This window comes from Trematomus bernacchii, unplaced genomic scaffold (assembly GCF_902827165.1).
Source record: "Trematomus bernacchii unplaced genomic scaffold, fTreBer1.1, whole genome shotgun sequence".
In the NCBI taxonomy this organism is placed as follows: domain Eukaryota; kingdom Metazoa; phylum Chordata; class Actinopteri; order Perciformes; family Nototheniidae; genus Trematomus; species Trematomus bernacchii.
Window position 1 is genome coordinate 200,001 of NW_022987715.1, and position 21,849 is coordinate 221,849.

General features: G+C 41.4%; 1 protein-coding gene across 1 annotated transcript in view; it reads right to left on the minus strand.

Annotated features, from left to right (window-relative positions):
• eno4 (enolase 4) overlaps window positions 1–20,557 on the minus strand; it is a 28,147-nt gene extending 7,590 nt beyond the window's left edge. The window contains exons 1-10 of the mRNA XM_034142150.1: window positions 20,326–20,557; window positions 8,707–8,835; window positions 6,944–7,113; window positions 4,863–5,005; window positions 2,905–3,074; window positions 2,687–2,815; window positions 2,426–2,494; window positions 1,795–1,956; window positions 629–789; window positions 111–273 (exon numbers count right to left, since the gene is read on the minus strand). Of these exons, the coding sequence (XP_033998041.1) occupies window positions 111–273; window positions 629–789; window positions 1,795–1,956; window positions 2,426–2,494; window positions 2,687–2,815; window positions 2,905–3,074; window positions 4,863–5,005; window positions 6,944–7,113; window positions 8,707–8,835; window positions 20,326–20,478 (1,449 nt within the window). The 5' untranslated portion in view covers window positions 20,479–20,557. The remainder of the gene's footprint in view (window positions 1–110; window positions 274–628; window positions 790–1,794; window positions 1,957–2,425; window positions 2,495–2,686; window positions 2,816–2,904; window positions 3,075–4,862; window positions 5,006–6,943; window positions 7,114–8,706; window positions 8,836–20,325) is intronic.
• Between the last annotated feature and the right edge of the window lie 1,292 nt (window positions 20,558–21,849).

Here is a 21,849-nt window from a genome sequence, read left to right on the forward strand (position 1 = left end):
TACTTTAATATACGAAACCACCGCTGGAATCTGGCCTGTCCTGGCCACATTTAATAGCCCCCACCCCCCCCCCCCCGCCACCCCCTCAGTGGACGTGTTACGCTGTGTGCCTCTGATGCGATGCAGATCAAGTCACTGACTGTTGTCTCCTGAGTGTGCTTTAAGATGTGACCTCTGACTCCAGGAAGGGGCGGGGCCTTTGCCTTGTCGGTGATGTCAGAGAGCAGCAAACATGAGTCTCCAATCACATTGCTCAGCTTCTCCCACTGCTCTCTGGTCCTACACACACACACACACACACACACACACACACACACACACACACACAACACACACACACCACACACACACACACACACACACACACACACACACACACACACACACACACACACACACACACCACACACACACACACACACACACACACACACACACACACACACACACACACACACACACACTACACACACACACACACACACACACACACACACACACACTACACACACACACACACCACACACACACACACACACACACACACACACACACACCACACACACACACACACACACACACACACACACACACAGAGTCTGTAAATTATAAACAGAATTGTACATACACATCAACTCGGAAATGATAATGTTTAAGACTTACTTCTCGTCTGAGCGGATCGATGAGGGCCACCACGGCTGGGTATTTGCTGACGAGGGTTTGGTACATGTCAACTAATTCATCCGGAGTCTTCAAAACTCCTGTTGCAATTTCATACTTCCCTTTAGTCTGAGGAGAGGAGGACAAACAGCTGCAGGATGTCTCTGTCAGTGGTGCTTTAACAGTATTGCAGGGTTGGGAGGGTTACTTTGAAAATGTAATCTGCTACAAAGACTAGTTACCTGTAAAAAATATGTAACCAGTAACCTAGTCTGAGTATCAAAATAAAGAGTTATGTAATCTGATTACTTCTCGTTTCTTTTGGATTACCTCAATATCAAAAAGTAAGAGTAATCTGATTACATATTTTTTTATGTAACTGCAAGGGAATATAGTTACCTGTTTATGTAACCCGAGTACATTATGCCATTACCGCCCCAGCCTGAGTATTAGCATGTGAGCTGAGTACACATATAAGGACGTGGCCACGTTGTCTCACATGCCCCTTTCACACCAACACGGTTCCCGTTCGAGCTTTTCTGTTTCGGAACCGGTTTTTAATTTCAGCCCCCGTTTTGTTCACACCGCCCAGAGCCCGACTGGTGCTGCGTCATGACGTCACCGTTTACGTCGCTGATTTTCTCCCCAACGGCGTAGGGTCGATGATCGTGTTGCTTTTAATCATACGAATTAAATAACTACTTCTCAACACTTGTACTTTTCTCCAGAGTGCTGTGGTTCATTGTTTATTAATGTGTTTCAGCGGCATTTACCGACCGCTGCAGTTTGGCATCACAACGCTGTTATGAAAGTTTCTCTGGTATAAAATGGGTGATGTTAGCATAGCAACCGAAGCTAAACTGACTATCTTGACTACTTGTTGCTATCCTATTGTGGCATAAGCTGGCACATTTTACCGGCGTATTTTTCATTATGATTCTATGTGATAGTCGGACATGAGTCATGACAACCTGTGCAGCCCATGTATTGATTCCATCCGATAGCTGCTATAATACGGCTCCGCTGCGGTGTGAACAGGAAAAAACGGTGCTTTTCAGGCTCTAGCTCCGAACCGGCCCTGGAACCGCGTTGGTGTGAAAGGGGCAACAGAGAGCCAGCAGCAGGTTCACTTACATAGTCCATGAGCTCCGGCGCAGCACAGTTCAGAGCTAACTGGACCTCTGTTCCCAGGGCCAGACCAGAGTTGGAGCAGGCTTCAGTGATCAGATCCAGAGGCTGCTCGGGCCGCTCGTAGCTCACAGCCAGCACTCCACTGTCACACAGCACTGCCTGAGCCTCGGAGCAAACACACAGTTCACCTCGTCAACACCATGTATGCATTATGCTCAGCTGCATGTGAATCACAGTAGAATAGTGTTTATTCATATATTTGAATGAAACAGTTGTCATTGCAAGGTTATATGTGTTGGAAGACTGCCCCTCTTCACTGTTCACATTATGATTGTTAAGACTACGGGTCATTGAACAATGCCGGAGATAATTGTGTATGCGGTACAAATGCTGCATGACAGAAAAGGTTGAATATTGAATGCTTAGCATTCTGAAAGAGTTCCAGGCCTGCACACATGAGTTAATTTGAAGGTGAGCAAGGACAATGGAAAATAATCTTTTATTTACGTAACGTTAAGAAACGCTCATTAAAAGGCCTTGAACTCTGCCTCGTGTACATTGTGTGCTCTCATAAAGCCCATGTTAACTCACTTCTATTCTTACAGTACGACAGGACAAAACACGTTCCCCTCACCCCATGCTTTGTTGAAGTGTTCATTATTCTCATCATCTCCTTCTGTAACTCAAGGGTCTTTGTGATGATCTGTGGAACAAGTTCACAATGCAGTGAAAACTGAATATAGAAGAACTAAGGTGTCGTTCCAATAATATAACACATTGTAGCATGAACAAAGGAAGCAAAATAAATTGCACAAAGAGCACTATAATTGTATACAGTACCAGGTTACCTACTACTAACAGGTATAACATGTAACTTCAGGTGTTTGAAAGTTACTTGTTTGACTCGTTGTCCAGCTTGGGGGATCAGGATGACCTCCTCCAGTAAACTCAGTTTCCCAGTAGAAGTTTTCCCACAGCTCAGCAGAGTTATTAAAGGCACTGGGATGTGAAACGGTGTGGGATCCTGAGTAGTTGTTAAAGACATCATTACACTTTTCTCCCAGTGGAGTGTTAGTGAATATACACTGTACGTGTGTGCTTGTGTGGTCTAACCTCTCTGTTCTTAAGAGCTGCTATGTATCTGTAAAGAGGGACGCCCTGGATTTTTGCTCCAGTTTGGGCCACAGCCAGAGACACTGAGCCGATGGCTAGGCTCCCAGGCAAAACTGCTTCTGGTGGCTCTGCTGGAGGGAATTGCTTCTCTGCAGTGGTACTCTTCTTGCCTGTGATATAAGCAAAACAAGTTTTAAAGAAGGAAACAAACAACAGCAGTCTGATCTCAGTCTGATTTTAGGCTTGCAGGTGATGTACGGTATAGAGCAACAGAAATGAGCTAAATCAATTAGACAAGGTGGTTAAGGTGTCAGTTTGTTTTGCTCCCACATCATCACATTTCAAAATCCATCCACTATATTTATAAGAAGTATCACTGATGGCAGAGTTTTAGAAAAACGTACTCTAGATACGTAAGATAGCCGGCAAGATCCAGGTATTTTTAGACTAAAATGTTTAGCCATTCTTTTAACCAATTTCAGGTTAAAAAAAGGTGAGGTCAAGAATCTAAAGCACACAATGCACATTTCATTTGCAACCTGGTCTTGGTTGAAATATCAAGGACTGGTGGAGAAGATATATCTCTCTCTCTCTCTCGCTCCTAGTGTTGATACATTTACAGTGTTTGTTTTACTCCTGTGTAATACCTGTATGCCTGCCTGTAAGTCAATCAGTGGGCAAGAATACACAAAATGTGATCAAACTATTTTTTTAATCGAACAGCCTGCCCAATGCTATCTATTAATCCTTGTGTGGGGTTGTTGATCTGCAACAGGAAGTCTGCAGTCCTCTGGGATACGACTTTCCCGAGGCTGCAGAGAACTGGAAGAGCAGGTAAATATCCTCCTGACGGCTGGGAGGAAGAGTTTTCTCGGCTCCGCCACTTTTATAAATAAACTCTAAAACAGACACGGACCTTGACTGTATTATTGACCCCCCACTCTGGTCTGAGGTCAGACTTTTGACAATATGTCAAACACTGTAACCTGTTCACATGTTTGATATGTATTGTTTTATGTTTAAAAGAAAAGAAAAAAGCTTATTTTAAACATTGTACCTTTAATGGTACCGATACAGATAATACTTGTATTAAAGGTCCCATGTCATGGCCATTTCTACTGATCATAATTCCATTGTTGAGGTCTGTTGAGTCTAATAGATTTATATTGTGCAATTTTCCAAACTCACATTGGTTTCTCATACAGCATCTCTGTAAAGTATGTGTATTCACTCTCTGTCCTAAACGGCTTGTTGGAGCTCCTGCCCCCCCCTCCTATGAGCCCAGTGGCCGTCTGCGAGACAGTGAGACACAGTGAGACACAGTGAAACCCAGCCCGAAACCAGCCCGAGCACACACACACACCCGCAGCCTGGCTGGGAGTCTGTGTGTGTGCTCACACACAGACTCATAGCCTCGCCGCGTCCCGCCGTCTCAGACTGAGAAATCGGTGGAGCTGCAGCTGAGAAAAGATTGAGTGTGTGCAGACTTAACGTAACGGCTCAGCGGACGTAACGTAACCGCGGAGCCGTTATACGTCACTGTACCCAGGAAGAAAAAGAGAAATCTCTAACGAGGCGTTCTGGGGCAGCATAGACAGGTCTTTTCTGTGTTAGAGTTGTACTCGCTACAGGGTGTACTTTGAGGGTTTGTGACTCTGCAGACCGGTTACATGCATAAAAAGCAACATAACACACAAGGGGACGGGTAATAACCAGAAAAGCATGACACGGGACCTTTAAGGCTTTGAATGATTTTTATTTGTAAGGGTAGGAGAGTCATGTTGTACAAACCGAAGATGTAACTGATTTCTAATGTAATAAAAGTCCATAACAGCATAGCATTAAATGGAAAAACCAGTAGAAAAACCAGCACACAAACGTGTTCTGGTTCAGTATCTGGCTGCGCTGCTCATTTGATTTTGATACGAAATAATTAGCATGTCCAGTCTCTACTCTACCTTTATCAACACTCTTCTTGTCTTTGCTCGGTGCGGGGAGTGGAGAAGACGGCACCACCTCAGGCTCCGAGGGGGAACCAAGCTCCTCCTTCTCCTTGTTCTGGATGTCTTTGTCTTCCAGGTAGCGGGCCATAAAGAAGTTGCTGCAAAACAAGTTTAAGGTCAGAAAAACAACACGCTCTGATCTTTAACAAAGATAACGGGGCAAAATGCACATAATACAAGTCAACTAGAAGCAGCAACCCTCCCCCCCTCCCAATTTACGCCACTGCCCCGATTTGATGTCATGGCTGTGTGTTCCCATAGCAAGATGGTGTCTAGGTTTATCTAACATCCTTCTGCCATACACACATCCAGTATGATGCTCATTTCTATAGTCCTTTTCCTATAAATACCTGGGCAATGGGTCAGTACTAGTCTAGAATCTCTTATTGCCTCAGTGGAAAAAACACTATTCTATTTCACCTGCTGTTCTCAGGTCTCTCTTGCAAAATAGATTAATAAAGTACTTTATCAATCTGTACAAAATAAAGCAAGACAACCAAATAGATATAAGTTGTTATCAGAGTTTCCGTTAGCCGGTAATTACCAGACTTTGACCGGTAGAATATGCTGAAGACCGGCAAATCTAAATTTCTCCGGTCAAAATAATTTCCACTTAGCACAATACCGCATCAGTTGCGCCACTTCTGTGACAGACAAGAAGAGTATATGACAGACAAGAATAGTCAATTCTAATGTCTAACACTTAATGTGGAGAAAGAGATGTCCTGTATTAAAAGCAGCGTTCAGTTATTATGCTCCAAATATCTGGAACAAACTCCCAGAAACCTGCAGGTCTGCTGCAACTCTTACTACTTTTAAATCCAGGCTAAAGACTTTTCTTTTTGCCGCTGCTTTTAATTGAACTATTCACATCTTAAACTGCACTGTAACTTTTATCCATGTATTTTTTCTTTTAATGTTTATTTTATTATCTTTGCTTTTTAATGACTGATTTTAAATGCCATTTTATTAATGTCTTTCATTTTTTGTAAAGCACTTTGAATTGCCTTGTGTTGAAAGGTGCTTTATAAATAAACTTGCCTTGCCTTGCCTTGCCTGTATGGGTTGATTGTGCGTTGATCTGTTGGTAATGCCTCGGGGTTCCGGTGGGCATGTAAACAAATGCATAAATGCTATACTTTGCGGCCTCACCCGGTTGCATAGCGACGCTTATTGTTTAGGTGTCTTGATAAGCAGGTAGTCATATCATTAGCTAGAACTAGCTAGATCTGATTGATATGGACATAAATGCGAGTGAAGTCTAATCTGACGGGAGATCAGCTGGAAACTCTGGTTGTTATGTCTGAACAACTTCCACTGCTTAATGTTTCAAATTTGAATCAAGATAGGCAGTGCAATTTCAATTAAGCATTGTTCACATCAACCCCCACCCCATAATGATCCATAGCACTCATTAAGCTTTTCTATGGGTCAGGAGACATAATGCAAAAGCAACCAATAGGAAAAGCTCAGTGCATCAATATGATATGATGGGCTGTGACAATAGGCAAACAAGTTCCTAGCGCAACCCCGAAGGGTCCCCCTTTGTCAGTTATTTAAGTTAATACATTTTGGAATTCCAACATTTCTTCTGTAAAGTTATAAACCACTGGTTAAGCTTCTTAAATAAGCTACTTAGTGACATGACCACCGGGCTCAGGAATGTTTCATCCTGGAGTCCAGGAACCAGAACTGCAACGCTCCCTCTGAGAACCAGGGACACATCCAATGAGTGTGAAATTGGAACTTTTCAAATGGCAAAGTATTTGGTTTCTCCCAGAATGTTTCTTAGTACCAATATTTGTCAGCAGCATTTAACAAAAAGAAAAATCAAAATGAATTATTCAAGGATAGCTACTTTTGAAAGCAGGGTTTTCAAAACGACAACAAAACAAAACGTGGACAAATATAAAATGTACATACAAATAACTGCACACATCTTTATTAGATCAGTGGAATACGTGGAAACAGATGACGATATCCCCACAAAAGAGCAAACCCACCACGGTAAAATAGAAAAACCACCTGAACACTACCTGAGTATGTGGTCCACCTCGGACTGCTCGCAGGGGTTCGTGCCCTTCAGCATGGTGCTCAGAGGCTCATTGATCCACTGAGCAGCAGTCCTCACGTCAGCAGCCCTCTGCTGGTCCAGGAGAGCCTCCTTGGGCCCAGAGAGGCTGGAGACAGCAGCTGAGGACATGCTCTGAACACCAACAAGGACAAAGTTCTTTAAAAACAAAAAGCTACTTTTAACAAACATGTCACACTTGATATTGATGACATGGATGGGGGGGGGGGGGTGAATATGGGTTAATATCTTGCATCGCCTTCTCATCTCTCGTCTCCCGCAACATCCTCTTCCCAGCACACCCTTGTTTTCACAGACCACTTGCACTGCTTTTTGCTGTGGTTACACATTAGTGCTAATGGTGCAGACTGACAATAGCCCCCCCCCCCCCCCCCATCATCATGACCCTGGAGCACAGCTGTGTATCTTAATAAAAACAAACGTTTATTAAGTCAGCTTAAATGGAGAGAAAAGATTGTGGATGTGTTTGGGTTGCGCTGGATTGGCCTCCGAAATGAGTGAACTCATTTTTATATTTACTTTCCTGACACTCAGGTCTTCCAAAATAAAGCTTAATTGAAAATTATAATCATTGACAAAAGCCTAATTTGATCTTCATGTGATTTACATCTATACCTCACATTTCTGCAGCTATCAATACAAAACTTCCAAGCTTCTAGTGGCTCAGCAATTTATTTCCTACTCACAAGATTCAATAGAAAAAATACTTATTACGCCAATGAAATAAAAGCCCTACATTAGTTTCCTGTATGGCTTACACTAGGTGTTAAGGTTTTGATGATTACCTTTAGGTATACATAGGATTTCCTGTTAACAACATATGAGCCCGAATTCAGCCTGAAATCCTCTGGTAGTCTAGCAGTGGTAATAGTAGTGTGTGGGGGTGGGCTTTGCAGGCAAACACCTGTATAATCTACCACTGAATACAGGCACATTTTTTACATGAACCTCACCTTTGACAACATTATTTTAGAATAGCTTTCTCTTAAATAGTTTTGTGTTTTTATGTTGTTATAAATCTTAGGTATTTGAATAGATTATCACATAGGATTTACGAACAGTGTCTTTGGACAGATGGTGTCCTATGCTTTGCAAATGGTAAACCCCCTTAAGGCAAAATTGTGATTTGTAGCATTAGGCTATGTAAGTAAAGTTACAAGGAAAAGACTTGACTTAGTTATTATAATTATCATAATGTATCATTGCACTGAGGAACTGGCCCCTCCTTCTGACAATGGTGTGATAGCACTCAGTAATATTGTTGAGTAAAATCTTTGATGCATCCCCTGGTTGTGTGTCCTCAGCTTGACCTCGGTTCATCGTGTCACATCTCATCTTTCTGGCTTTTGTGATACAGTAAAAACTGAAATGGCAAGGGTCAAAGGTCAGGGTCGGTTTTCTGATTGGTATCGTCTTTGCTCGCTTCTTGCCTCCAGCTGCCTCTTCACATCGGAGCCTTCTGCATGTTTGAGAGGCCCCTCACTGTCACTTCAAACCATCGGCACACCACTAATGAATCACATCTCCTTTGTTAAACCTTTATTTGTTCAATCTTTACGCTCGATGCATTCACTGAACTGAATATGTAAATCTGCAATATCAGTGGCCGCCACAGTCCAAGCAGGAAGTTATATTTTAACATCTGATGTGAGGAAATAATATATAGCTGGTGCTGATTATATAATTAAAGGCCAAATGTAGTTTTACCTTTTCTTTGTTGCAGACAATGCAGAAGACCTCTGCCTCAATGGAGAGTTGTCCTCTTGCATCATAAACCTCCTTTCCCCTCAGCCGGCTGATCCTCGGTGCTGCACACAGCTTTTTAAAGTAGTCTGCCTAAAGTGACAGTTAATGGTATACGAAATTAGAAAATGACTAAATTCAAAGTATTAATATTTAAAATAACATGAACATTAAACAATAACAACAAAATATACTGTTTGTAGAAAACCACACTCAAAACCATTTTCTGCATGGGTTCTGCAACAAATTAAAACATAGTTTGACAAAGTCACAAATAAAGGAATCTTTGATAGGAGGTCAAATTCATTATAAAAGTAATTTATTTTTCAATGTTGTTATCAAGCTAATAATGTGAAAGAATCAACAGGAAATGCCAACACTTCATGTGTGATGTTAAAAGGTATTTTTCATAAAGTCATACAGCTTTTTGACTCAATTCAAAATGTTGTCAAGACCTGAAAATCTCATGACATAAACTTTGGGGCGATTGAAGAACAGTTTCTTCTAACCAATTTGCTCTGAAGGATGATATGTGTGTAGGTTTTTAATGTAACCTAGCACTACACCAGCTGATTCAATATTTATTTTATCATGTTTACCCCTAACACCTCCGTCTTCCCCTCCCCACCTTGGCATGTTCTTTGATTGGTTTTAGATCCAGCATCTTGCTACCCATACAACAAGGTAGAAAGGTAATGAAGCAGCATGAAGTTCACATTAGGAATCATTGTCCAAGGAACGCAAAGAGACTGCTATCAGGAATGAGTTTTAATGTCAAATGTATTAATGCCTGACATTTTTGGCTTGTGCCCCTGCAACACTGGACTGAGCTGTGGCCACATCGGAAATAGGAGTCTATGTTAATACCCTTTGTAGTGGTTTTGCAGTTAATATTGAGCTGTTACTTGAGCCAATGTTGTGCTTATGTGTTGTGTTTTGTAAATTGTTATTAACATTAACAAAAAATGTTGTCTCGAATTAAATCTGCCCCTCTAGTCAAATAACTGGCACCAGCATGGCCCCACCAGTCGACTGTAACTCCATCAGTGTCATTAGTCACACCTGTGCTTGTTCAGGTAGGACTCGTCAGCATGAAACAGCATAAACATCGTTAGCTAGTGCAGTTACCTCAGGGCAGCCACTGGCCAAATTGGGGCACTAAGCGAAATGTTGTCATGAGACCGGGGCCCATCCCGGATCCTCCGCGGATGTATTTCCGGCAACAGTGCAGTTAAAAGAGTCGTGACGCACGGCCGGACTTATCTCAGCCAATGACAGCTCTGCATGCATCCCCTGGATATTATTGTATTAACTGCTTTCATCGCGACGTGATGTTTACAGTGAGAACAGCTGTGAGGTCCGTGCAGAAAGCAGATCAGTGTCTATAATATATATCACTCAGTATAACAGGCCTACATTACTCTCTTTATTTGTATGCTTTAGTTTAGTAGATATCTCTACAAACAAAGAGTCGATATTTGTCTAAAACCATTTAGTGCTTCACATAATAAAATACACAATGGCTGTATCCTGATATAGGCCTATATGATATGCTTTAGGAGCTGTAGGTGTGTGTGGTACAGTGTGTAGGTGCGTGTGGTACAGTGTGTGTATGTAGACCTGTCACGATAATATATTTTGTTGGACGATACATTTTCCTGGAAATTATTGCGATAAACAATATATTAATTAAATCACACACAACCAAAACAATAAATTAAATAGACTAAGGCTGGAAAACAGAGCTCTCTCTATCTATCTATCTATCTATTTATATATATATATATAAATATGAGCACACATTGTCTCACAAGCAAAAAAAACCTCCTTAAAACAACAGTCAAGTGTACAGTCCACTGTCCATACAAAGACCCAGATGCCTCAACAGGCCATATCCAAATCTGTATTTCAAAGATTTCGAGCAAGGAACACCAACATGTCTGCATTGTCGGGCAAATGCATCTTTGATTGCAAACTGTCGGGAAGGTGGGGGCCCTCCATCTCCAGCTGCCGTGTTTGCTCCCAGCTGGGAAAACGGAATGGGGTGGTTATGTTTTAGGTGTAGTTTAAGATTTGTGGTATTGCCTGCTTTTGTCGCTACCTTTTTTAAACAACTGCAACATACTGGCTCATTCAAATCCGTAGGTTGGCCTCATTCATTTGGCTTGAATCCAAAATACTGCCACACCGGAGATGTGTAGTTAGGTTTTGTAACCAATTCCATTTAACTTTAAATTCCCCTCGAGTAAGTCACACGTTGTCTCCCGCTTGTCGCTATATTATTAATTTGGATGCTACACTGCTGCACATGCACGCGGAGTGTCTGACTCCTGACCAAGCGGCAAACTCTGGGGAAGAGCCGGGACGCCAATACGGAAGTGCCACAAACTGCAGTTCATATATTGGCCGATAGGCGATGACTGCAGAAAGGAGCAATTTCCATAGACCCCCATGTTAAAATGCCCAATTTTACAGCAGAAAAAAACATGTTTCTACCCCTGGATGTAATAAATATTATTATGGATATAGTTAGATTCCACCTTCATGATTATGAATCTGTGAGTGAATTGTTTTCTAACGCGACCCTTTTATTTATATTAGGTCTTAAAGTTTTTGCATAAATTAGGGCGTGGCCACTTTGATGGACAGGTACGTGCCTCACTGTCAGCTAACAGCAACTTGTCCACTCTGCTAGGCTACAACGTTAGTTAGTTGTAGTTACTGTACTTGACCCTTTAGCCGTGTTCGTGGTGATTGTGCCTTTTAGGGAATATTGTTACAAATACCAGACAATTAAAATGTCGTGCTGTGCGCTTGAATGTACTAACAGAACTTCCAAGAAGTCTAAAATGATTATATTATACATGTTAACCCCGTTAGCAGGTGTTTGTGTGCTTGTTATGTAGCTTATTAGCCAGCTAAGGACGTAACCCTTTATATATATATATATAGAGTTTAGTTTATGATTCAGCCTTGGGTAAGACTTTTATAGTATATGGCTATGACGCCCATAATGCTAAACGGGAGCAAATGTTAAAAGGGGACCCAATTATCCCAGTGGTGGCCGCCGGAGCTAACGGAGCCGCAGGGGGCTAGCTCCAGCCGGCGTCCAGCTCCAGCCGGCGTCCAGCTCCAGCCGGCGTCCCGGAGCCCCCTGCGAATCCGTTAGCTCCGGGCGGTGGAGTCCGGCGTTATAACTGGAGATCAAGGAATGCAGCGAAACGCGGACTTGGTTCGCCTGCAGCCCGCTGTAGTATTAGTTAAATAAATTATGTTGAACAAGGCTTATTAAGCTGAACATCGCCACAATTGTTCTGCTATGTATCGGTACTTATTTTATTTTATTAATGTGATGACAAGCATTAAGAATAACAAAAAATAGCTAATTCTCTTGCAGATTGTCTCGTTTGATTATGAATGTAACGTTTATATAGGGGAACTACACTGTTTTATCAAAACCAAAGTGCCACGCAGTAACTTTGTATGCATGTATTTCATGTTAGCTTAGCTTCTTAGCCTGAGCTAGCTCTGTTTACTTCCAGTTCGGAGGCAGCAGGTCCCGCCTCGGCTCCGCCTCTTTGCCCTTATTTGGAGGAGGCTGGAGCAGGCGGGAGTTAGACTCTGACGTCACTGTCGAGCCGTTAGTAGCCGACTCCGCCTACTAAGGGCTTCTCGGCAACTCTGCAGAATCCTATGGGTGACGTCACGGACACTACATCCATTTATATATACAGTCTATGCTCCTGACCTGGCTGTGTGTCAGCCCCGCCCCTCACAGCGCGCGTGGTCGGCAGCCACAGCGCGCCTGGCTAAAATGCTGGTCACATCCTTATGTAAACGGCAATTGATCGAGTTTAGAAAAGTTATCGAGTCCATTTTTATTTATCGTACGATAAGTCAATTTATCGATTATCGCGACAGGCCTATGTGTGTGCGTGGATGCGGCGGACAGACAGGTCTCAGTTGGTTTGGTGTCCTATGCTTACATTTAATACTTGTAAATAAAACATTTGGCCCGTAATTTATTTTCCTCATTGTAGCGACCAGAGAGTGGGGGGGGATATATCCAGTCTCTGATAGTGTTACGTTATTATGAGAGTGCTCTCATACTTGTTTGATTCTGAAATTGTATATATTTATATAAATACAGTGTTTCCCCTATATACATTCAGCAGCGCTGTGGGCGCCAGTATGGGATTAGTTTTGTATCATAAAGATAAAGCAACACTTTCTCAGAATAAAGCAAAACTATGAGTTTAACCTCTTAAGCCCTGAGCCTGTTTTTCAGGTCTCAGGCTCGAAAATGACATTCCCAGAACAAATGACCATATCTTCCCTTCTAAAAGGGTTAAATTAATAATCTTTTTTCTCTGATGATAAACCTGTGAGTTGGATGTAGAGAAGTCAGAATCAATATAGATGTTTTTTATTTTAAAGAAAATTCAGATTTTACATAGTAAAAAACTGTAAATTATAGTGTCCGTCCAAAAATTATTTTTTACTTATAGTGAAAACTACCCTTGGATGATGGGTTAGTAGACTAAAAGCTTTAGGAATCCAAAGTACAACATATAATAAGTACCCTGTATCAAGATTGATGCAAAACAAGTGAAATCTGACCTTTTTAGAGAGATTTAGCAAAAAGAAACCACTTCTGGGGTCATTTGGGTGGATTTTCCATATCTCTGGCCCCCCTTTGTCGATTTTGACGAATGAAATCTCTTTCTGACCGTTAGAGCCAATAGAATCGAAGGGGAATTTCCCCACACACACACGGTAAAAAAAAAAAAGGTGGGGCCTTCGCGCATGCAGTTTTGCATCAGAGCGAACCTATCTCTCGCTCTGACATCTGGAAAAAGCAGTTTTATTGCTTATGGATTATCAGAAATCATTTCAAAGGGACACAGACACATTGGATTAGCCTATGGATTAACTTCAGCAGCGTTTTTATTGTTTTAATGCCATTGAAGACCACTTTTGACCAGACTACGACACAGGTAAGCCATGTTAGCGTTTTTAGCTACCTAGCGCCACATGTTTTGATGTCTGTTTTTGTTTATAAAGTTGCGAGTCCGTATCATAGAGTGATAATGTATGTACCCATCGATTCTGTGTCATCTCACGATCAGATCGATGGGTTGGATGTGCAGAAAGGATAAATAATAAGGTTTTATGAGTGAGTTTCATTGTGGGGTTTAAAATGAAAAATAAAAATGATCAGTTGGATGAGTTACATGGATATAAAACATTCATAGTTTATTAAATGAACATGCCCTCAGATACTGTTTCCTGCAAGAGGAAAACTGAGTAGCCAATGGGGACACACCCCTGAAAGTCCCGCCCACCTGGGATGTTTGTGTCAAAATCGAAAACAAAAGATGAGGGAGCGCAAACGAGAGAGCTGCATCGAGAGCAAAAGTCTGATCATTGAGAAAGAAGAAACAAGAACTGCAAACAAAAACCTATGTTAAAACAAAGAAAAAAGACTTATAGTTTACATGATTACACAAATGATTTGTTTGCAATTTAGAGTTTTATTTTTGAAATTTATTTTCTTTTGCTTGACTCAGTTTTTTTTTCTTTTAAACTCATAGTTTTGCTTTATTCTGAGAAAGTGTTGCTTTATCTTTATGATACAAAACTAATCCCATACACCAGCCAGGTACCAAAAAAAAATCGCCACGGAGGAGCACACAGCTTCTGTGAGCGAGCGAGACAGAGAGAGAGCGAGAGAGCTAGAGAGAGCACACTTTTATCTATTTAATATAGTTGTAAAAAATAAAATAAGAAATCATTCCAGTGTGTACTATAGGACAGTACAAAAAAACAGTTTAAAAGGGGAGTGATTAGTCAAATATCCATAAAGAAAAATAAAGAATGCTAACTAGGTAACATAAGATAAGAATAAACAAGTTGAAATGATTTGTTATTGGTTGTGATCATATTCTAAAGATGTTTGGATTATTGAAAAGTATACAGCTCCCCAGGGCCGGCCCTTGGCATAGGCAGTATAGGCGAATGCTAAGGGCGCATCAACCCATCGAGGGCTCCGAAAATTGGGGCAAAAAAAAAAAAAAGTTAGAAATTAAAAAAATATATTTTTTGGAAATTTCTTGAGAACACAATTTCCCGATTTTCGATCAACAAAGTACATCTTATTATACTAACAGAACTACGCCTATATTGCGTACAGCGCCCATTAATTTAAAATAAATCAAACTCGCAAAAAACGTATACAGCTTCTGTGTGCTTTTATCAGTGGCGACTGGTCATTAGGGGCAGGTGGGGCACAGCCCCACCTAGTGTCAGCAGAAAGTATTACACATAATGATTACAAAAAATGCAAAGCGATGCAAAAAAAGAAATTAAAAAATATATAAAATATATTTTAAGGTCATGTTTAATCATCTGATTCGTCTGTACATTGCTGTTTTAGTCTGTGTTCTTCTAATTACTGTCTACAGTGCCGTTTTGAGCCATGTGGGACAAAACCTGATCATGCCCCACCCTTTCACTGTCAAAGTGAACGGTGACTGTAAAAACTACACTGCGCATGCTCAGAGTATTTTTCAATGTAATGTGTGTGGCAAAAAAAAAAAGACCATAGGGGCACAGAGCTGCCATCCCCACCATACGTCATCTCACATCATTCAGAGCTGATTGGCTGTAAGTACGTGTGCCGCGAAAAGTGTGGTGCTTGAAGAGGAGACGAGAGAGGTGCAGTGACGCGTCCTAAAACCAGGAAGTAAGCTGCAAAAAAGCAATGAGGTTTCTCCATAGGATTTTAGAAAATAGCTCGAAATAAGATCTGTGGGAAACGTACCTGTTAGATAAATGCACGTTTTGTTCAGCCGGATAACATCCACATGTCTACCCTACTTTTATAATTTTCGAATCATAAATCTATCGATTAGATTTATGATAGACTTTTGAAACTACGAGAAGATAAGGAGGACTTTTACAAAAAAGTTATAGAATTTTTTGTCCAGAAGGATAGGCAAATGGACTTCATCTTCAAGTCAAGGTAAGACCGCAATTTTTTGAAAATGGGATCTTACTAAGAGAGAACAATTCAATATTTAAATGATAAAATTACATTTTTTGGGTATCCTTTTGTTGAACTGTCTGTTTAAAATTAATCGAAGCATCAGACAAAAAAAGCTTTTGAAAATAATATTATATTTTGGTTTAGGTCAAAATATAATATTTGTAAACCTGAAGAGTCAGTGCCAGTGCCTCACCAGCCATGAACCTCACTGCACGTCACTGCAGAAGCTTATATATAGACATCTAAGTTTTTTGTGCCCCACCACTTTTGTACATATAAAAACGCCACTGGCTTTTATTAACATTGGAATATACTGTGTAAGCGGCCGCGGCCGCGGGGGGGGGGGGGGGGGGAGAGCTTTAGAGAGCTCTCTCCAGGGGCCTCATTTATAAAGGGATATACGCTCAAAAAATGGCGTACGCCAGTTTCTACGCAATGTTTGCGATTTATAAAATACTAACTTGACGGGAAAATGTGCTGTCCTCCACGCAAACTCTAACCCATGCGTACGCACTAAGCATAACAACGGGAGAGACAAGAAACTGCGACATCGTTGGCAGAAGGAAGAATGGAGAGAAATATGTGGAAATAATACCATAAATAAAATGTTACCTCTCATTTATCAAATATGAAGAATTCATTTTCAAACATTGATTAAAGCCAATCTTAAAATGATTAAACAAAACGCCTGTTTGAGACTCCTCAGTGCACACAAAAACATAACTTGGAGAAATAAATAAATACGGATATGTTATTTAAAACCACCTCGAATATGTTGTGTTAATGTTATGAAATGTTTTCTCATAAATGATGCGGTAAGCAGGAGGACAGAATAACGTCTAAACTGATGCCGTTTTGCTTTTCTATAGGTTGTAGATACGAGCATGGTTTTATATACTATCATGTTTAATCGTGTTTTATGCCGTTTGCCAAGACTTGATAAGTCGCTCGTAAAACACAGGAGGTATGGAAACTAAGAACACCATATGTGGTAAATTGTACAGCTAATATAACACAACACATTGTATTTCCTTTAACTGGTGGATTATGGATATATAGTTGCTGATCGACAGCTGGAACACAAACCACCAAATACAACAAAATAATTCAGATCCAGTCGTCATGACTCCACTCCGGAGGGATTCCCCGATCATTTCTTAGAGTTTCTCATCAAGGGGGTGTCTCCTGTCCCCGGTACAAACACACTGCCTGAGGAAGGTTATGTGTATTTTTTTTGTCATTAACCTTTTTCGGACCACTTATTTATTTATTTTGGTGACGATCCGACCTCCATGCTGCTACTCTGGTTCAAACTGCATCCACCAAACAATATGATTTATCTCCACCTCCCCAAAATAACCCAAATCTGACACGGTGTGAGATGTCTTTTTTAGCTGTTGTCGTCATTTCCTGCGATCTTCTTCATGCAGTCAGTCAAAATGAATGAATGAATGGGTGTTTCTTTGACTATTTATAGGCAAATATGGGCGTTACGTGAAGCCTGCAAAAGCTGCGCCGCATTTCGAGTCGATTGTGATTTATAAAGGGAAACAGGTGTAGGAAGTGCCGTACACACTTCCCTCGCCGGTACGTAATGTTTTGTGAATCGGAAAATGTCGGAACATTTCTGTACCTATTTTTTTGCTTTGTACTACGTAAGCAACCTTCCCACGTGAATCCTACGCAAGGCGTTATAAATGAGGCCCCTGAAAGACTCTGATAACCTCAGCTCAGTGAGGTAAAGGCACACCTTTATATAATCATTATAGTTATAAAAAAATAAGACAATAGATGAAAAACAGGTATAAAATACTATAGGACAGTACAAAAAAGTTGTTATTAATAAACAAGAATACAGTTTAAAAGGGGAGTAATTTGTAAAATATCCATAAAGAAAAAGAAAATCTGCTTACAGTTCAGTTTCATATCGTGTTGAGAGATGTATCCATAGATCTCTTAATTTTGCTCTCAAAGTGCACCAGATTGATGCTTTTAACTTCAATATTAAAAAATAATAATCTTCCAGGGGGAGCATGCCCCCGGACCCCCCTAGAGGATGTTAGGTCCACCCCCAAATAAAGCAGGTTAAAATAATTAAATTGCATACATTTTATTTTTGATTGTTTGTTATGTGGATGTGTAGTATTTGTGTTACTCTATGTTCAATGAAGGTGATTTAGCTAAACACACGTGTAGAGCCTCAAGAGCCTTTCTTGTGCTGGCAGACACATAAGCCGCGTTCACACCGGAGTACTTTTTAGGGATGTCCCGATCACCTTTTTTTGCTCCCGATCCGATTCCGATCATTTGATTTTGAAAATCTGCCGATACCGATTTTTCCCGATCCGATCTTTATGCAATGCATTAAGAGAAAAAAAAGGTAACATATAACGGCTGGTCATATAACGGCTGGTCATCCAACGCGATGAATTCAGCTATCTTGGCTGTTATTTTTTTGGCCTTTTCACTGTTCTGGGGCAGTTTCTCTTTCCTTTTAAAAGTCTCTGAAAGTTTCGGTTGTTTCAGTGCCGTTACCTGAGTGGCCGCTGTGTACTCGTCGTGTTGTTGTTGGTGTTTGTATTAGATTGGTCGTGTTGAACGTAGCTCTGTTCTTTCCACCACGCGGAACCTCCGCCTTGCAAACATTGCATCTGGCTGTTACACTGCCTTCGCTTTCAATTTTATAATACTTCCAAACTCCTGACATTTTCTCTGTCCCGACTCCCGAGTCACCAGCTGAACGTAGCCTCTTGTTAGCTTACTGCTACTATTAGACACTGCGCCCTGCCCACTCTGTTGCCAGATTTGAGAGAAATAAGCAACCAGGTCTATGAAAACAAGCCCAAAAGAAGCAACACATACATGATGTTGTGTAATTTTAAACCAAAACTAAGGCCTCAGGATGACTTTAAGACGTGAACATGGTCATTTTTGTTTTGTAACATTAAATAAAATAATAAAAATATTTTATAAAAAATAATAAAATAAAAAAAAAAATTCCCGATCCCCGATTTTTTTCTCCCGATTCCGATCTTTTGAAATCACGTGATCGGCTCCGATCCCCGATCACGTGATCGGATCGGGACATCTCAAGTACTTTTCACCGTACTTTTCGCGTTTAGTTCCGTTAGTACCCCTTATGTCGCGTTCACACCAAAAAGAGCACTTAATCTCGGGAACTTTTACCCCCATTTTTAGTGCCTGCTGAGAGATCGTACTTTCCTGGGGGAAAAAAGTGGCCCAGTTCTGATTGGCTGGGCGAATTACAAACCACGCCTCGTACAACTCTGAAATGTTTTGTAGAGCCGCCATTTTATTATCCTCGCATTAGCATTATTAGCATTAGCATTCACCCAGCGCACAAACGCAGAGACTAACTTATGGCAACACAAAACAAAACATGGGAGCGGTGGAGATGAGGAGGTGTCGGCGTTCTGGCGATTTACTCGGAAGGCTTCAGTAGAAGCTGCTGGGAGTCCCAGCAGCTTCTACTGAAGCCAGTCCTCAACTCCGGGGACTTCCGGCCGGGGACTCCGGGTGGCAGTATACGCCGTGAAGTTGTTTGCTGCCTGCCAGTAAACCCAAAGCAGAAGAAGACGAAGTGACGTCAGCGGCTCATTTGCGTAATCTTCCCTCAGGGAAAAGTACTCCGGTGTGAACGCGATCTGTACTAAATGCCCTGGGGTCATAAGTGCCGGGGCTCTGAGTGCCGGCACTAAATACGGCAAAGTACTTGGTGTGAACGCGGCTATAGAAACATATTGGCGGGGTGCACTTCGCACGCACACACAGAAAAAAATTCCACGCGCTCCGCGCTCACATTTTGCTAGCCCCGCGTGCCTTAGCACCGCTGCTATGACTCCATCCTAGGGGAAACACTGAAATATAAATATAATATACGTGTGTGTATGTGTCCGCATCTGTAGCCTGTTATTGTCTCATTATACCGCACTGTGAATGAATTAAAAGTAAATATATAAGTCATCATGAACACATTTCTGTCCATCGGACAGAGGGCTGCTGTGCCTCCTGTCATCATTAATGGACATCTCTTTAAAATGACCGCTCAGAGGAGAGGAGTTCTCATTTCTCTAACCGCCTGCTGCTTCCCCTCCTCTCTCCTCGGTTCCCCTCCTCGACTCCTCCGCTCGCATCTCCTGTGGGCGGGACTAAGACATGAGGATAGGAGTCGAGGAGGGGAGTCGAGGAGGGGAATTAGTGAAATGAGAAAGGGCCCGGGAGTCCGTACACAAAACTCCTAACCCCCGGGAGGGAGTGGACTGGCGCAAATAATTGCACCGCATTTGCGCATAAGATAAAGACCCCAGCAATACGAGGCCCTACGCACTGCACGTGTTCTGCGAGAGGGGCGGCCCCGAGTAACCTAGTCTACATCCATGAGTCTGAGCAGTTAGCAAAGTAGCAGCTAAATGAGGAAAGCGGCTGTTGCTGTGTGTGAATGTAGCTAACGTTAGCATTAGCATCAGTTGAGCTGTTCGGGTGGTGCTTCCTGTTTCAGCGGGGATATAGCCTACCAGGTAACCGTGAATGTCTTCGGGCCTGTGGATGAAGAGCTGGTTCAGGGCCCTCTCTAGCTCCTGGGGGACTCTGTTGAGCCGGTAGAACTCTGCCGCTGCACTCTTCATGTGGTGCAGGTCCTGCTCCTCCTCAGAGAGCCTGTTAGCCATGTCAAGGTGTCGTCACTTTGCACGCACTCAGTATGTTGTGCGTTTCCATGGAAACAACCCATTCAAGTGACAGCAGGAGCCCAGGAAAGCAGAGTGATCGTTGATGCCTGTGTATTTGCCATCTAATAAAAACTGAATATCTAAAATGAAAAATACCTCTATTCATTTCATGTATCTATTAACCATGACGGGTAAGTTCGCTGCCATGTTATGAATGTAACCCTCTGCTTTGTAATGCTTTTCAAAGTAAAATGTAGTTATAGGATTAGGCTTTAATTGGTAGATGCATCTTATCAACAGTAGTTGGTTGGTGTAGTGATAGAAACATGTTGCTGCCTATAAGGGAAAACACATACAAAAAGTAGGCCCAGTTTAAAATAAAGATATAAGAAGAAACACACATATTCTATTGAAACATAAACCAAACAGTGAAACAAAAACGTGCGTTTGAGTTAGCCTACTTGGAAAAACATGTTCTTCAAAGTGTATAGTTCTTAAATGTAAAAAATATGCAGAGATATTTGTAAGATCGATGTATATTCTTTCAAACGTCTGCCTCGTATTAACTACTTTTATTAAAATACAAATACCATAGAGTGAGTGGATGGGTTTGGTTCCTGACTTAGGCTACTTCATTTTTAGAGGATTGGTACAGGCCGGATTTGTCCTTGTTGTGTGTTTAATATATGTCAATACTGTCACATATTAATTCAGCTAATAAGTGATACGTTAGACTAAAATGTTGAATTGAATTGAGGTAACGGTTTTGGAGCATTATCAGGCTGACAGCAGGCCGGTGTTATATTCACCAGTCGCTGTCCAAATGATGAAGGGTTCCTCTACAACGGGAAACAGCCTTTTTGGATAAAGCACATCTTATTTATATTGTATTAATTATTGCTCAATGATCTGCTTGGTTATTTGCTTGAAGGACTACTCCTTCTGTACATTGTTCCTGACACTAAATAGCATGGGGCTCCTTTGATTGAACAACTTTTCAACATCTCCCTGTCCTGTGATGGTGCATTCAGTGACACTATTATATTCACCATGAAAAAGTCTCTGGTTAAGTGTACCACACCTCGGAGGAAAGAAAAAGAAAAAAAGATAATGTTAAAAAATCTTCCCTTTTTCTTCCCTTTTCATACAAGAAATAGTCATATAATATATATATAATATATTTATTTCGAAATATTCAAAATATTGCCAATAATAATATGAACGCTTGCTCAACAGAAGCTTTTCAGTCCAAAGAAAATCATAATTCAGGGATGGCCGATGGCACACACAGACACACAAACACACACACACGCACACACACACGCACACGCACACGCACACGCACACACGCACACACACACACACAATTAA